Below are 18,026 nucleotides of genomic sequence, written 5' to 3' on the forward strand. Positions count from 1 at the left end.
TCCATTGTAACCCAAATTACCCACCCTTTATATACTCACAGTCTTCTTTTTTCTCTGGAGGTTTTGTTTGTATTTTACTCTACAGATGTTGTTGCAGTGTTTTGCTATCGTGTTTGCCCTAAGAATTTTAAACACATGTTGACAGTAAGCCACTACAGCAGCCAAAGCAGTTGTTAAAGTTCAAGTTTCGAAACCCTCCTCCCCCTGATGATTTAGCATAAGTTCCTATTAAAGATTGCTTCCTCTGTGCTTCTCCTCTTGAATAAACATTTGCTTCACCATTGTTGGTTTAAAACACTAATATCTCAGTACACAATGGATCTCAGTGCATTCAATGGAATTAAAGAGAATACAGCAGAATGTAAATATCAAATATTTAGGATATCCTGTTTGTGATGTTATAGAAAATGCATTGCTTTATTTTGTATGTATTGCACAATTCAGACTAAGTACTTTGAGATAATATATTTCGAGATTAATGGCTGATGCCCATCTTTTTTGGGGTTTCTGTCCGGGTCATAGGCTAAAGAGATCCAAATCCCTAGCTCTTGACTACTTCAAGCAAACACAAGAGCAAACCTCCACTCTACAACGGGGATTCATCCTGGTTGAACTCTCCCACGCTCCCACATTCTAAAACTTCCTGCCATTCTATATGATAAACGAACAATAAGAAGTGTGTCAATATGTATAGGAAAGCAAGTATCCAGGGCTTAAAATTATTATTCAGCCTCTTTTATTCTTGAACGTCATTAGAAGTCATTCAGTGAGCAGGTAGTTTGACCATAGATAAACTTTTTATCTCCTTATGTTTCAGTAAAAATCATTTTTAAAATGCCCCTGATCACTGTAGGACTATAGGTACATGTGTTAATTTCTGTTTTTGTTCTTCCCACATGGTAATAAATCTTTCAGTTTTTTTTTTTATCTTATTCTTTTAGGACCTCCATTATGTAGGTTGGGATTCTCAGTTATCTCATGAGCAGTGTTTTTTATGTAGGTTATTTGACTCGAGTCAAGCCTCCCAGTGCATGTATCGGAATACCTATTAAACTATAGTTTTTATCTTTCTCTTTCTAAAAGAGAGAAATCAAGCTTTAATATGCTTTGTGTTCATAGCAAAAAAAATGCAGTATGCTGTCATTTCTCTCTTGATGTCTTAATCTAAGTGCGCCTTGGCTGATGTCTCTGTGTGTTTTGCTGTGTCTCCCTCTCTCCAGGCCCTCTGCATAAATGTGCAGTGCAGTGATTTGTTGGAGACGCTGAGCCTGATTTTCTGCGGCGCGGATGTGAATTGTTCAACCGGCATGGCAAGTTGTCCAACCCCCGAGTCCCTGGCCAGCACTCACTCCCAGCCCCTGCAGGCCGAGCTACTTCGACATAACCTCAACACAGGTACAGCATTTGTTCCCTCCATGTGTACCAACAAGATGAGCAAACCTAAAAGCAGTGGATACCAAGTTCATGACATGAAGAGGCTGATATTCTTCCTGATTCATGCCTTTTACATGTCAGTGAGTTAGATAAGAGATACAGATAACACTGCATAAACAATCTTTAACATTCCCTATAAACATTCTTAAATACCTCATGATCATATCAGCATCTTAAACTTCCTTGTCCTTCTTGTAACAGCTATAGTTTTGTTTTGGTCAATATAATAATCTGCAGATAATCTGTAACAGGGGCAAACTTTGAAGTTTCTTTAAAGCTTTATCAGTATATATTCTTGCTCATTTTGGGCTTCTCTGTTCTTCTTTTTGTTTTTAGAGCTTCCCCAGCTACAGGTGGATGGGGGTATGGATCTGGAACATTACCAACCACCACCTACTGTGTCTTACAATGGATTTCTGCATAAAACGGCGTCCATGGGGCGGGCGGTCACCGAACGCAAAGTAAAAGAGGGTGCGTGTAAAGATCCAAGAAACAATAATAACTGTCCTAAATAATACATTAGAATTTTATTTAGCATATATGAAACTGAATAACAAATAACTTTTACAAACAAATTGAAAAAGGAAAAGGTTAAAAATAACCTTCTGTAAATCTCTCTCCTTCTGCTTAGACTTCAGTCGCCGCTGGTGCACGTTGAATGACGGCACCTTCAGCTACTATGAAAGTGACAAGAACGCGATCCCTAACGGGACGCTGAAGGATTCGGATATCGTCTGTTTGGCCGTCGATGCGCCTGATAAACACGGGTATCCACACATGCTTATGCTACAGCTACTGCTGTGAATACAGTCCAAACCGGATATTTAAATACGCTGCACAGAAAGACGCATATCGAACAAAAAGAAAATTATTTTAATGAAATTATTACTTTAAATTCAAAATGACCATTTTCTAAGACTACTACTTCTTTAAGCTATTTGTGAAGCCAATATGAGGATGTCACAGCTTTCTTTAAGTTAAATAGAGGCATACCAGGAATGTACAGTAGGCTAGTGAACACATAAACAATGCTTCCTTGTTTGACATTAGGGGAAATCCAAAGAAGTCAGTCAAGATATCAGTAGAACATTGCAAAATAAATTTCAATCTAAGGCAATTTTTCTCAGAATAAGTGTGTTTTTTTGGCATTGGCCAGAATATTAGACTTGGCCCAAAGGACCCTTATCTAACAGATTAGTTACAAAGTGAATTAGGGGCAACAAAGTCAGTGTTTTGGAGTGGACCTTCACAAAGCCCTGATTTCAGCCTTTTGAAAATACGCCTGCAAATCTAAAAAGGTATAAGAGAACAAAATAGCCTTCAAGCCCTTTTCTTTCAGGAGAAATTGGTCAACGGAAAATCACACAACATTTGACCAAAGTTATATGATATAAAGGCTACCAAATACTAAAAAATGTTTTTAAACAGATGAATTTGAATAAAGTAAAAAAGTAGTTGTTATTTTGGCATTTAATTGATAGAAACGATTTTTGCTAGTCCTAACTAAACGAAAACATTTAAGCTAATTTGATTGGAGACAAAAATGAGAAAATGTGTCTTTTTCTGTAAGGAATATAAATATATGGTTTCAGCTGTAAATATAGATAAACTAATGCATTAATGAATAGCTATTTTTTTGTAGTTTCTATTATATCCTGTAATACTAATGCTAATCAGAAGCTAATCGCAAAAAAGTGTTTAATTATAGAACTATAGAGTTATGTTTTTTCAATAAATATTAAAAATTTTAGTCAAGAAGAGTATGGAAAAAGACGTTGGCTGTCTGCTGTGATTTTTCTACAGCATTGTTTTGCTTCACTTTATTTTGATCTCTTTCCAACCTTCAGGTTTGAGTTTACCTTTGAACTCTACTCAGAGTCTGACCGCCTTTACCTGTTTGGCACTGATGATCCAGACAGCCACAAGGAGTGGGTCAAGTGTATCGCCAAGGTAACGTATCTGCCATCAAGGAAACAAATTATTAAGCAGAAATTGAAGACATTCAAATGATGCCAAGAAGGAAAAAAGCTAGAGCTGAATGGGGAAAATCCTGTTTCATGCTTTTTTTTTTTTTTGAGCTGACATTATTTAATGATGATGTTGTGAAATAAATCTCTTTTCCTCTGACTTCTTCCTGTTAGCTGCTGAAAGCCAGTAAACATTTCATGTAGAAATCAAACCACCAAAGAGTTTGCCATATAAATTCAGCAACGAGGTCCAGCAGAAATAAAACAATGTTAAAGAGTTCAGCCAAATGATAGACTGTTGCCTTTTATAAACAGCCACAGTTCTCTTTGTATGTCTAACAGCAGTATATGTAAAGTTTCATTATTGAATAAATAAAGGAAAAAGAAGGCATTTGTTATGCAATGTCTCTCTAATTCTTTTTCTCCTGTCTGTAGAGCTTTATTCCAGCTTCCGCAGAGCCTTTGCTGAGGCTTAGCTTTGAGCGGATTGGACGGCTGAAGTGTAAAGACGGCTTGAATTTGCAGCAATCCAAGGTGGGCTGGTTCGCTCTGACTGGCTCTACTCTTCACGTCTACCTGGAAAAAAACAAGGGCGAGGAAATCCACCTGCGTAAACTCAACGAACTCTGTAAGTAAGGCAGCAATCCCTAAAGGGAGCAAACAATGTTGCTGAGATGCAATGATAATCTTTTCTTCTCCATTTTACAGCAATTCAACAAGACAATGAAGTGTTGGTTCTTGTGGAGAAAGGCAGGTGAGGTGTCAGTGTTGTATTTATTATGCTTATATGCAGCTTCAAGTAGCTTTGCTTTTGTTTCATGCAAGCAGGGATACAGAATAAAGCAGAAAAACGTCTGAATATATCCATTTCCTGCAGCTTGAAAAATACATCCATAAGAACAAGCTCCTTGTGAGAGATTTAGAGAAACAAATAAAATGTTTTTTTTTATACTCAGCTGTATTTGTCCTCCTCTTTCCATGTTTTTTTCTGTTTTATGAAGGACTCTGTACATTGAGGGAGAGAGGAAGTTGGACTTTGCTGGCTGGTGTGCCGCCATCCAGGCAGCTGCAGGGAGCGGAGGAGACACGCTGAGCCAGCAGCAGCTCACAGAAACAGATATACCCGTCATAGTGCTGAGCTGCATCGACTACATCACACAGTGCGGTAAGACATGTATGGTCTGCACACATTGGTTTAGAAAAAGAGTTTGGAAAGAATCTCTTTACATCTTTGTTCCCTAGAAATCTCTGATTATAAAGTTCTCCAAAAATTCTGGCATTTTAACACTTCAAGCATCTCTATTCTGGGTTGTGACATAATGAGGACAAGGGAGGGAACAATGATATCCGTCAGAGTTGAAAAGGTTTTTCTTTAAAGATGTAAAAAGAAATCCCCCTTCTAGACACTTTTAGTCTTGATTCCTTTTTATTTTGAAAAAAAAAAGATTGCTGCTGTAAAAGAAGCCTGGAGTAAAGCGCTGCTTTGTATAAATACTATTAAACAGTGGAACCATTTTAATTTTTACTGCCAATCAGTAGATACATGTACCTTTGCAGCTCTAGAATTATGTGTCTGTTGGACATATTTCAGGTGAAACAAAAGTCTTTTTAGGCGACAAACCCCCTGATTAAACCATAAACTCCCTTATAATTAATTCTCCGTCCAAATTGGGTAAACCTGGGCACTGGGTGTGGATTTCTGCTGTAATTTTATTGTGAAGCTTTCTTTCTATACTGGTAACTATTGGTCTGAATTGTCAGATAAATCTGCATGTTTATGCTTGGAAAACAATAATTCATTATAGATCAGATTTCATAGCATTGGTCTGTTTCATGACGCAGGTTTAACAAACTCAGATTCAAATCCACCACTCTAAATTGATCTAGCCTAATGTCTGGAACTCAGATTTTTCGGTTTCACAACGGCTGCTATAAATTAGTTCAATCAACTCCAAGAAGAACCACTCAGAGTTTAGCACGTGCGTAACAACTATGAAAAGTCATTATCAGTGGAGCACCGATTCGACAAGTCACCATTACAATGGGCAACAGGAAGTGCCTGTTTCACAACAGTAATGAGAGATTTTAATGCAGAAAAGAAAAAAGCGCTACAGCTGCAGAGAAGAAGAAAATGGTGAAGGAGAAGATTGTTGTTCAAGTTAATGCTTAAGTTTATATGAAGTGGACTATGGTAGGCCGTCTTTACATTTATTAAAAGCACTCTCCTCTCTGTTGTTCCATTTGTAGATCACTAAAATAAGATTCTTGCTGATAAAAATCACACTCCTAGACTGACCTATAATATTAAATTTTTTAAATCGCATTTTTTTTTTTTTTTGTTAGCCAGAAAACGAATTTTAGAAAGTAAAAAAAACAAAAACAAAATTATACTGGTAAGAATTACGTTTTATATATCTAGAAATGTTTACACATATTAAGTGGCCATTTTGACATTTATCAGCTTGACTGAATATAGATTTATAATATCTGAAATAAATTTCTACATAGTCAAAATAAAACAAATGCTGACCAGTAATATTAGGACTATTGGAGATCTGAAATTAATTTATAGACATCCAGGATGTTTATTCTAGATGTGAAGAATGTCGTTTTGTTTGAAACAGTCATTTAGACATAGAAAAAAATGTTTTTTTCAGATAAGTAAAACTAGTATGTATCAAAATGGCCTGCCATAGTCTGTTGTGACCGCGATAATATTAGGGAATTATTTCTTGAATGGTAATAGATCATTGTATCCATATAGGTGAAATATTCTGGCAGCAGATGAAAAAGAAGTCTAAAAATTTTGTTCGTCTGGCAATGTGGCAATAAGAATAATTGTCTTGATGCCAAAAAGAGCCCAACAGATTTTACTTTCACAAGTGGAGCAGTATGGCAATTGCCACACTGCTCCACTTGTTTCATGCATATAAATTGCTTTATTATAATTATGCAGGGACTTTTACAGTTTATACGGACACTGCAATGTAAATAGAGCAGAAAAACAGAAGAAGAAAAAGGAAAAAAGAGAAAAAAAAGAGAAAAGATGAAAGAAAGAGGAGATAGAAAGGAGACAATGACAAAACATTTTCAGTCTGCTTCATCACCTGTAACGAGATGAAAAAAGAACAGCACAACCGAAAGACATGGTACGAGATATACAATAAAGCAACACCTTGAAACTATCGCTTAAGTAGTATTATTAAGTCTGACATGTACTCTGTGTTACCTGAAGATATGAATGTGGGGTTTCTGTTTGGAAGTGAATCTCTAAGTACCTGGAGATGTTCTAATATATAGAACCTGTGGATCATCATGGGTCCCTCCTCATGTTGATTCAGTCTTCTTTTAAACGGTAAATACTACGTGGCTGTTTGCAGCAGCTTTTCGGATGTTATCATCTCAATAAATGGTTGTTATTAGCAACTATCAGGCCAATAGAATGGCTTCAGTGAATCCCAATCCTACCCCAAAAGAAATTACTTTTCCCACATGGAATTAATGAATCTATTTAAGTGCAATCTGAAAATAATTTCAGTGGTTCTTCATGTACTGTAAATATGAATAAATAAAAATAAAATGCATCTCGCCCATACTAAACAAACCAAAGACAAGTAATCTTCTGCACTGTGGAGTGAGTTGTAGAATCATATCCCTAAATATATAATTCTCTGTGAAAAAATGCAGATCATTCTTTAATAAGATCCTCGTCAAACGGACGTTCAATGTTTGTTTTTAAAACCTAATGTTTGTAACGGACCAAGTGAATATATATACATATATATATACATATATATATATATATATATATATATATATATATATATATATATATATATATATATATATATATATATATAAAATTTATTTTTTATGCACAAAACTATGGCAAAAATTGTACTAAATAAAAAAATATAACAGCTAGAGGTGAGTATTGGCATGAGTGTTGCGATTCGATACCTGTCGCGATACTTGGGTCACGATACGATATTATCACGATATTGCAGTATCACTATATATTGCCATATTTTCCCCAGCTATCAAAATCAAATGATGAGATAAAGCAGCAAGTGCTGTATATTTTCATCAGAAAATATTGATTAGGTATTATTATCCATGTTGTTTGGGGTTTTCTTCCACTGTGACTGCCTCCAATACAGATTTGGTGCTGCACGCACAGTTAAAGGGCTCCACAGCGCTTTCTGCCAGAGTGGTGGTGCAGAGGGAGCCCATTTTCCCATCAATGTTTTGTGTAACCATTTTTTTTTGAAAATCGATACTAAGAAGTGAAAGATCGATATTATATTGGGCAGCCGAATATCACGATATATCCCCAAAACGATTATTTTCCACACCCCTAATAACAGCGTGATTGGCTGTAAGGAGAGCGGAGACGGAGGACACTCCTGAGTTTATTGAAGAAAACCTGCTCTCAACCAGGTTAGCTCTGGTGAGAATGTTACTATGGTGACTGAAACAGATGCTGAATAAACTCTCTTTGTGAACCGGAAAAGTCAGATTTTCCCTGTTTTAGGTTTAAAAAACTTTGAGTTTTCAAACATCGCTAGACATTCTCATTGATCTAAACATTTAGCTCTGGCTCTAGGTTCAGGCCTGCTTACTTGATATCATGGAATCGTCTCTTCCACTCTTTTAGCCTCTTTTAGCAGATTGTCCTCCAGCCCTGTATTTAGCTCAATTTACCTTCCCATCAACACTGACCTGCATCCCACAGCCTGTGGCTGCCATCACCTTGTTTTACCATGGGGATGGTATATCCAGAATAATGTGTAGTGGGTCCTCAGGAGTGCTTTGCATGTAGGTCATTAAGCTCAGTTTTGGCCTTATTTGATCAGGCTGGCTTTGTCTACATATCTGCTCTGACCCCTGCATTGCTTATGGGAAACTTTAATCAAGATTGTATCTGGTTTTTTTTCTACAACTGGCTTCCTTTTTGTTCCTCAGATTAGGTGAATCATTAACCAAAGGTCTTACTGTTGACATATTATCACTCCTGGCTGTAGAAACCTGCACCTCCTCCAGCGTTAGCATTGTTCTCTTAGTTGCTTCTAATCATTTCCTAATCCATTGACTTTGAAGGAAATTAGTTGCAAGGAGTTTTGTTAGGAGCTCTCAGAGTAAAAAAAACCCCAAAAACATTACATTAGTTAAAGCCTTACATTTATTAACTAATATTCTCAGTGGACGGTACTATGTTCTCCAGCATAACTCCTGGTCTGCATGCTACTTCTGTGGTGCTAATCTACCATTCTCTGAGACAGCCCCACCTGTGTCTGTGTACTCGTGACTGTAACCAAGGTTAAGGCTGTGGGAGAGATCAACGGACCAGACGACAACAAAGGGACTCTGTTCCACCTCCATTTCTCTCCGTTCTCCCTCTAAACTTTTCTTTCCTTCTGTTTTGTGTTCTCCACTTTATCTCTCATCTCTAAGCCTTCCTCCCACCCTCCTGCCGGGAAAACGGATCCTGTTTCCTTATTCTTCTGTGGATTCAGTTAATGCAGTCTTCCTTTACAGCGTGATCTAGAGCTGCATGCTTGTTCCTGTTTCCACACACACTCTGTCTCTGGTTATATGAGAGGGAATACATTTGCTGTCCTTCATTTTAGAGAGAGATTTGTTCACACAGTAACACTCAGATTTGTTTAAAACTAGCATTTGATGACAGCTGCTTTTACTAAACAAACAACAAAGCAGAGGTACTGGACTAGATGTTCATGATGTGTTGTTGTGGGTGTAGTAGCTAACGTTTTTCACAGTAATCTTTGTTTGTTTTGCTGATAAGGAAAACAGTAGCCACACTGCAAAAACAATCCAGAAATAAGTAAAAAATTGCTTAAATTAAGTATATTTAGCCTTAATTTGAGCAGGTAAATAAGATGATTTGCCAATGGAATGAGTATTTTCACTCTTAAAATAAGATAGTTAGATAATATTTACTTGAAATAAGAAGATAAAATTGTTTTTTCTTATTTTAAAAGGAAATTGTCTTGTTCCATTGGCAAAGTGTCTTACTTACCTCCTCAAATCAAGGAAAAACACACTTATTTTAAGAAAAAATAACTTATTGAGATTTCTATTTTTTGCAGTGCAGCGGACTGAGAAACAGCTTTTAACCATTAGAAATGAATGTGGAAAAAACCCTTGCATTTAACAAGGAAGTTCTAAATTTTTTTCCCCCTCAGTTTTTCTGAAAACCTTTTGAAGCCTATCAAGGAGTTTATGTCATTTCTTGTTTTCTCTATGTGCTCTAGATGCAGCACTGATATTTTTAAGCACCTTGAGGCCCATCTTTCTAAGCAAATCACAAGTCTGATGCAGATTAGTGACCAGGCCATTTTTAACCTGTGTGTCTTTTTGCTATTTGAATCATGTAAAAACATAAGAAACTAATAAAGATTTTCTCTAAACACAACATAAAAGTTAACTTCAAACCCAACACCCTTAGATAAAAACTGGTTCAAACCGAAGGACAGAAAACCCAGATTGAAGCTGAGCAGCCTTCTCTGTGTGGTCTAGTGCTGCTCAGACTCCTACATCAGGGAAACTAGATAACTCCATAACCCCGACAGACAGTAGCTTCGGGGAAAAAATCACCTATTTGATCACAGTTAGAGGACAAAGGACAGGCCTTTGACCATCATGATGTTCAGATCTTGGACAGAGATGGTTTGAAAGAGGTATGATGGAAGCCATCTTTATTAAAATGAGAAAAGCTATCCCTAAACATTGGGGGGGGGGGGGGGGGGGGGAATGCTGTTCCAGTTCCTAAACTTGTATAACTTTGTCTTACAACTCATTCTAAAGAAGTTAAACAAGAAGTTTCATCATGATTCAGATAGTCTATTAGTACACAGCTCACACCAAACAACAGACTCCAACATCTGAGGAAAATGATGGTTGGTCACTGATTTACATCTGACTTGGAATGTGTTCAGGAGGATGAGCCTCCAGGTGCATAAAAACATCAGAGCGGCCAAAATTGACAAAGATACCTGGATATTTGCTGAAAGGCTTTTCAGAAAAGCTGAACAAAAGTTTGATTTTGTTCTTTTTTTTATTCTGCTTGAATGTCACAGTTTTATGGAATCAATTGACTTTTATTGATTTTGAAGACAATTGAACCTACAAATATTTGTACTCCCAGCCTTACTCACAGCCTTACCAGAACTTCCTGGTCACACTCACCTTATAAAAGCTCATTTAGATGCTTCACATTCAGAGCAGGTTTACTCTTAGGTTTTTTTTACCACACATGAAAAACCTTTTGGTCTATCATAGTGTTTATAGTTACGTATCTGAAGCCTGAACCAGTGGAGGAATATTTGCTGTTAATTAAGATTTTTATTATTTCAAAACAAAAGCATTAGCTTCCTAATAAACATAGAAATTTACATCTAATGAGTGTTCTTTACCGTATGTTGGTCGGATTTTATGTCAATATATTTTTTATTTCTATTGTAGGCTTGACCTCAGAGGGGATTTACCGAAAAAGCGGCGTGAACTCCCGTGTGGCAGCTTTATGTGAAAGATTTCGCCAAGATGCTCGCAGCCTCCGTCTGAAGGAAGGAGAGCATCAAGTGGATGACGTTTCCAACACTCTCAAGCGCTTCTTCAGGGACTTGGAGGAGGGGCTATTTACAACTGAGAATGGCTCTAACTGGCTCGGTGCCACTGGTAGGTTTAACACAACTCTCTAAGTGAGGATAAAATGGTACCAAACAGCTCACATGGTGTTAGTTAATTAGGTTTTTTTTATGAACAGAACAGAAACTTGAACAAAATTGTGATTGAAAGTAAAAGGCCTTTTTTGATCTTTGTCTGACAACAGGATAGGAATTACAGCAACTAGAAGAAAAACATTGTTGAAAGGAAACCATGAGAAATCCTGTTCCTAGTTTGCCACATTCTTAAGGCAATGGTTTCCAAATGTTTTCAACTTTTGAACCAAACGTGATAATAAAATTCAATTCAATAAAAAAAACTTTATTGATACCAAATGGAAATCAATTAATGTTAAAATGTTGAATAAAACATTAACAAAACATAATAATAATAGCATAATGTGAAGACCCTACTTGTTTTGATCTGTGGCAGCGAAGGAGAGCAGCAGATTCTGTCTATAAAGGAAGGTTTTTGGCTTGGATGCAAAGCTGCTGTGTGGCAGTAAGTTAGCATGGCACATCAACCTCTACTTATATCTCTGCTGCAAAACGTTGCAGTATAAGCATTACTGTATGTGGTTGGAGTGGTTTTATTTAGAAGGGAAATGGAAGCTGAACTAAGTTAAAGGGAAGACAGTATAACTGGGAAACTCTTGAGACAGGAGTTAGATGTCAACCTTCCAGCGGGACAACAGCTTTAATCCTACATCCAGAGATTCAATTCAATCCAGTTTATTTATATAACGCTAATTCACTGCACATGTCATCTCAAGACACTTTACAGAGACAATTCAACCAGATCATACAGTCAGATTATTTCAGTTTTCTATCTAAGGAAAACCAGCTGATTGCATTGACTTATTGAGTCGTAGGTAATCCCTCCCACCAAGCATACGCTGGAATGGTTTGGATTAAAGCATATTCATATATTGGACGGCCCAGAATCAAATTCAGCTGAGCATACTGGCAAAAACTGAATTTCAAAGACACTCTTACTGGTTTGCCTGAACTGTGATTGTTTTTTATCTATTTTAACAGTGCAAAACTTGAGAAAAACCCAAAAGACTTACAACTGCATGTGCAGTTAAAGGGGATTTCATTAAGTCTAGAGTCAAAGAGGACTGAATAGAAATGTACACCACACTTTTCTCTAGTGTTGCACTCAAGACCCGATTAACCAAGACCAAGGATTACAGAGACATATACCCCATTTACACTACCCTCTGTAAACCAATCTGTGCCAAGCTTGACATATTTTGATGGACCGATTGTAATTGAATGAAATTTCATGGAGCTTAAGGAAAAAATTTATTTTAATTTTTTTAATCCTTAAAGAAAAATCTGGAAACATTATTTGAATTTTTATCATATAAAATAAGATCAGATTTGATTTTGTGAAGCCATTTGCAAACCAGCCTTACCAGATGTCATTATTTAGTTCTTTCCTTTCTCTCCTTTTACTCCCTGTCTTCTATTCCAGCCATCCAGGATGAAAATGAGAAAATCTCTGAGTACAAGGTCCTGTTGGACAGACTTCCTCGCGTCAACAAGGCTACACTACAAGCCCTCATCAACCACCTCTACTGGTGAGAGGAGGTTAAACGGAAACTAAAACTTTTACCGTCTTCTTCAGTGCTCTGATTTGTCGGTTCCTCTGTTTGCTTTTCAGCGTGCAGCGTTTTGCTGATTTAAATCAGATGAATCTCCACAACCTGGCCATAGTGTTTGGTCCCACTCTGTTCCAAACCGACGGGAAGGATTACACTGCAGGCCGAGCCATAGAGGACCTCATTCAGCACTACATACTCATATTTGAGGTCAGTCACTGATGACCAATACAAGCATAGGTTAGATCTGTAAGGCTGTCTGAGCTTTAAAATGTTAGATAAATAGCATCTTTTGCTGAAATGATAGCAACAGGTATTTAGGGGTTTTCTTTCCACCTGTTCTGTGAATCTAAAATATTTTCCTCTTCCTCATCTAGTATCTCAGTTTTACGCTTACTGCAGATTCTGGGTTATAGGAAAATAGATTTAACTCTCAGCAGAATGCCATCATACAGAGTTGGATTTGTGTGTGAATGACTGTGTTCCTCCCCGTTGTGCAGGTGGATGAGCAGCAGCTGAACAAGCAGCTGGAGGAGATCAAAGCCATCATCAAAATGCGGGAAAAACTCAACACCAAGTTTCCTGTGAGAAACGCTGATGTCTGTTTCCTTCTCACTGTTTTAGAAAAGACTTCATGCTGTTTACTTGCCTGTCGTGGTAGACTAATATATAGTTTAAAGTTTAATCTTGACCTGCTTCCTTATTGTTATATGGTGCTTCAGATGACTGAAGATTTTCAGCTTATTCCAAGAATTGCATTTGATGAACTTTGATTACAGCCATACTTTCTAAACAGGGATCATTGTATATTAGAAGTAAAATCCAAGCCTTTTGCTTAAAGCATGTTAACGAGGGACCTCAGTAGTTTTATAAACAATGGCTGTAGTTTTTGAATGGATAAAGCTGCATGTTATAATAAGCTGTTTAAAGGAAGTTAAATTTACTTTAGGCACTTCTTTATTCCTGCATTTGCTCCACATTTAGACGGCATTAATTTACACTAATTTTGCATGCTGTGGAAATTGGTCCGACCTTCTCTGCATATTTTCCTGTTTTAGATACATCCTAGAACCGAAGGCGACGGCCACTTCATCTGCACCGTCTATCTGGAAGAGCTGAAGGCCACAGCAGAGCAGCATGTAAAGGTAAACTAGACTTTAACAACTTCTTTTATGTTTTATTTTCCCATTTTTCTCTCTTCACTGCAAATACTAGCTATATTAATGAGAATTCATCTCCTTTTTTTGTGCTGATTCTGGATAAATTCTGGATTTTTGGTTGTTTTTTTGTTTTTTTTTATCTCTCAGATTCCAGGTTCAATGACTGCAGCAGAGCTGGCGTATGAGGTTCTGGACCGGCGTAACATTCCAGTCAAGGAAAAGGATTACTGGAGCTGCTGGGAAGTCTGCGAAAATCAAGAAATTGGTGAGACAACAGGAAAAGTGAAGTTAAAGAGGAGGAGGAAATACAATAACTTCCCTATTGTTCTGTGTTGTATTCTGTGTCTACATACATATATTCTGCGTGTATATGTGAGTTTGTGAGACCCTGCATTGACAGAAACAATTTAAAGAATGGAGGAAAGTTTAGTGAAAGTAATTTAAAAAAATATCTGATTTCATATTTTCTTTTCTCCTGCCGCATTTTTTCATATAACCAAAATCACAATGAACCTCATTTACATATTTCCCTGTCTATAATGTTTACAACAAATTTTATCTTCTGTTTTAAAAAATCTGGATTTAACTTAAATGCATTAGCTCCCTAATATGTTTCTTGTAGAGTCTCTCCTGGGATTCAGCTAAAAGCAAAGGAAGAAGCGCTCATAATCAATGACAGGTCCCAACAAAGACAGACTAAATAAATGCAGCACCAGTGATATATCTGTGCTGATAAATGTAAGTAAATGTAAATAATAAGCTATTAGTGTTGCCAGTATTCCTAATAATTAAGATCATATTTTTTATTGAGGGGGGAGTGGCGGTCTAGTGGTTAGGGCATAGAGCTTGGAATCCTAAGGTTCTGAGTTTGAGCCCCACTCCCCCAGACTGCCACTATGGGTCTCTGAGTAAGACCCTTAACCCCCACACTGCTCCCCGGGCGCCCCACAATGGCAGCCCACTGCTCCCCAACAAGATGGGTTAAATGCAGAGGTAAAATTCTCCAATGTTAGATCAATAAAGTTCAATTATTATTATTATTTATTTGATCTTTGATTTGATCAGGTTAAAACCTACCAGTGGAGCTGGAACCAAGTCCGTAGCTTGATTTTTATTGAACCTATACAAGATAAGGATCTGACTTTTGCAAGCTAAAAAAACAATAGGCCAATAAACATAAAAGGATGAAATAAAAGATAGACTAAATCAGCGAAACACCATTAAAGGCGCATGAAAAGCAAATGGTTCTAATTTGGATTTAACAGGATCAGAACAGTCCAAGCATGAAATGGTTAAGGTTTAAATAGTAAGTTCTGTGACCCAACAGCCATTTCTTTCCAAACTGCTTTGAGTTTTTAGCCTGAGAACCAGCAGTTTTATCTGCCTAAATAAAAGCTGTGTTGAATTAGCAGCGACGGATGAAACAAGCCACAGAAAAACAAAAACAACAGTAAATACTCTGTAAAGTACCCCTCACTCTATATAAGAAACAAACCCGTTTGAAAGAAAGAGCCTGCTCAGCAGTGTGGCTTTTTACTCAGAGTTGTTTATTTTGTTTTGTTGGCTTGGTATGTCAGACCGCCTGGGCCTCTGCCAGGGAATTTGTTGATGGGTGATCAAATGCCAGTAAAATGCCTGCTGATTTGACACAATTCCCAGAACAAGTCAAGAAACCAGTTTCTGATTCTAATCCTTCCTGTCTCTCATCCTTTCACAATAAAAGAAACCCCTTCATTGTTAATTTTTTCTGCTTCCTTAGAACGTCCCCTGCATTATCAGGAGCGGGTCTTACCCATCCTTCACTCTGTTGGCAATGAGTCTCTTCTACTCATCAAGAAGCAGCCTGCTATGGACGCCATGATCACCTATCTTGGTAAGCACAAGAAAAAATAAATAAACAACTTTCTCTCTGTAAATCCCCCATAGTTCTTCATGTATGATCATATTTCCCCTGTTTGCCCCTCTCAGGCACTAAAGTGGACGTATCCAAACATGGGATGATGAAATTCAGAGAGGAGCGAGCATTCCTGGGTTTGGGGCTGCCCACCGGAAATTTCCACGATCGATTTTTCATTCTCAACAGCACTTCTCTCAGAATGTACAAGGATGTTAGGGTAAGAGTTCCAGTAAAACATCAGATGAAATTTACCCTTGTCTAGAAGCCCATATTTTCTCTCGGCACATTCCTTCACATGCTAACGAGCTGTTCTGTTTTTTCTCATCAGAGTAACAAGCCAGAACGGGATTGGGGGGTGAAGAACTTGAAGATTTATTTGGGGATCAAGAAGAAGCTCCGTCCTCCTACATGGTAAACAAATGCACAATTACAAATTTAAAAAAATCTATTCACTGAACAAGAAAAAAAAAAAAACTAATTTACAGAAGCAAAGGAGATGGATCCCAGCTATGAATTACATTTTAAACTCCTCATGCCTTTAGTTATCCATAACCAACCTGGTGAAACCAGGTGTGAGTAGTTTTAATATCTCCCAAAAAAATAACTTCAAATATTTTTAGCCCTCAGTGTGGCTTCATTAAAACAAGACTAGGGTGGAGCTGTTCAGGTTTGCTTTGCATGAATAAATGATAAATATGTGGGAAAACAAGTTGATACACTGAGTGACACCGGTTGGTGTCTTGTTTTTTTTAGGGCGACATCATGAACTCTTTGGGTTTTTTTTAAGAGTTTTTCAAAATGAAAATATAAGTACTTCTACCAGAAACACTGAAACCGACATATTGTTAGTTTTTTAACAGGATAACAATCCCGAACATTACGTTAAAAAAGAAACAACCCTCCTCTGTAATCCCCTCAGTCTTAAATCTTCAACCAACCTGAGAAGTCAGCCGGACAGAGAAGAACTTTAGGAAGGAGCTTTGCTTCAGGTGATCTGGAGCCGAGGTGTCTAACTCCAGTTCTCAAAGGGCTAGGCCTCACTGCATCTAGAATATGCATTTCACTGATCCTCAAGGTTTAATGTTGGATGTCACTGATCTTTAGAGGTTATGATAACACTCAAAGATCCCTCTCTGCATGTCCAGAACTAGTATTTTAGGAGAATAGTGTTCATGTTTGGCAGAGGTGGTTCATCCTCTATAAAAAGGGGTTCAAGCAAAGTAATGATTATTAAACTTAGTCCCTTTTAATAATTCCTATTTTGGTAACCCAATAAAACATGTAAGTATTCAGATTCACCACAAGAGGGCAGCCTGAGTCTAAGTATAATATCTGAACATGGCTTTGCCTTCTTCTCACTCTCTGCTTCTAGTTGGGGTCTGACTGTTGTGTACGAGAGCAAGAAACAAGACAAGCCAGAGAGACAACAATGGTGAGTCCAAGTTCAGACCTCTGGAGCTACCATCCTGCTACTTTTAGATATACCTCTTCTCCAACACACCTGAATCTGATAAGTGGCCTCTTACCTGGCCTTTGCTAAGGTGATTGACTTGTTGAAGGAAATCAGATGTTATTTTCTCGAGGAATGGCAATCCCTGCTTCAGGATAAAAAAATAAAAAATCCAACACAGCAGCAGCACCATTCACATGCTGATCATCTGCTGTTTGCAAACTTTATGGATAAGTTGTCCATTAGTTCTGGCGACAGTTTTAGTTCTTGAACTTCAAACCTTTTCTATGTGCCAATGATCATAAGTTAGAGTTCACCATTTTAACAAATTGATTGGTTGTCTTTAGATAAGTGAGATACTGGACTTTGGACTCAAGGCAAAAGATGGCAGACCTCAAAGAAAAACTTTGGAAGACCCTCTAAAAGAGAAAAAAAAAACTGATCAAGCCACTCTCAAAGAGTAATGTTTGGATCTCTGATCTCTCTTCCCTGCAACCGGAGGGTTGTCGGTTCAAGACCTGGCTCCATCTTTCAGTGTTGTGTCCTTGGGCAAGACACTTCACCTGCATTGCCAACTGGTGGTGGTCAGAGGGATTGGTGGCGCCAGTTTACGGCAGCCTCGCTTCTGTCAGTGAGCCCCAGGGCAGCTGTGGCTACAATGTAGCTCACCACCATCAGTGTGTGAGTGTGTTTGAATGGGTGAATGACTGAATGTAGCGTAAAGCACTTTGCTCAAGTCCTGTGACTTGACCAAAGTGCTGTAATAGTACAGGCCATTTAACATTTATAACTAAATTATGAGGAAAATATTTACCTTCCTGCATTA

General features: G+C 37.6%; 1 protein-coding gene across 5 annotated transcripts in view; it reads left to right on the forward strand.

Annotated features, from left to right (window-relative positions):
* Window positions 1–18,026, forward strand: part of LOC119771780 (arf-GAP with Rho-GAP domain, ANK repeat and PH domain-containing protein 1-like) — an 88,196-nt gene that overhangs the window by 60,588 nt on the left and 9,582 nt on the right. For 4 of the 5 annotated variants that reach the window (XM_038267913.1, XM_038267915.1, XM_038267916.1 and 1 more), the window contains 17 exons: window positions 1,221–1,395; window positions 1,771–1,905; window positions 2,066–2,201; window positions 3,282–3,384; window positions 3,837–4,029; window positions 4,110–4,155; window positions 4,403–4,566; window positions 10,887–11,099; window positions 12,567–12,672; window positions 12,756–12,903; window positions 13,194–13,292; window positions 13,752–13,838; window positions 14,001–14,118; window positions 15,613–15,726; window positions 15,822–15,967; window positions 16,079–16,161; window positions 17,123–17,182. In XM_038267913.1, coding sequence (XP_038123841.1) covers window positions 1,221–1,395; window positions 1,771–1,905; window positions 2,066–2,201; window positions 3,282–3,384; window positions 3,837–4,029; window positions 4,110–4,155; window positions 4,403–4,566; window positions 10,887–11,099; window positions 12,567–12,672; window positions 12,756–12,903; window positions 13,194–13,292; window positions 13,752–13,838; window positions 14,001–14,118; window positions 15,613–15,726; window positions 15,822–15,967; window positions 16,079–16,161; window positions 17,123–17,182 — 2,126 coding nt within the window. The remainder of the gene's footprint in view (window positions 1–1,220; window positions 1,396–1,770; window positions 1,906–2,065; window positions 2,202–3,281; window positions 3,385–3,836; window positions 4,030–4,109; window positions 4,156–4,402; window positions 4,567–10,886; window positions 11,100–12,566; window positions 12,673–12,755; window positions 12,904–13,193; window positions 13,293–13,751; window positions 13,839–14,000; window positions 14,119–15,612; window positions 15,727–15,821; window positions 15,968–16,078; window positions 16,162–17,122; window positions 17,183–18,026) is intronic. The other variant, XM_038267914.1, reaches the window with a different exon arrangement.

The sequence above is a fragment of the Cyprinodon tularosa genome, unplaced genomic scaffold (genome assembly GCF_016077235.1).
Source record: "Cyprinodon tularosa strain WSP-4 unplaced genomic scaffold, ASM1607723v1 ctg69, whole genome shotgun sequence".
Classification (NCBI taxonomy): Eukaryota; Metazoa; Chordata; class Actinopteri; order Cyprinodontiformes; family Cyprinodontidae; genus Cyprinodon; species Cyprinodon tularosa.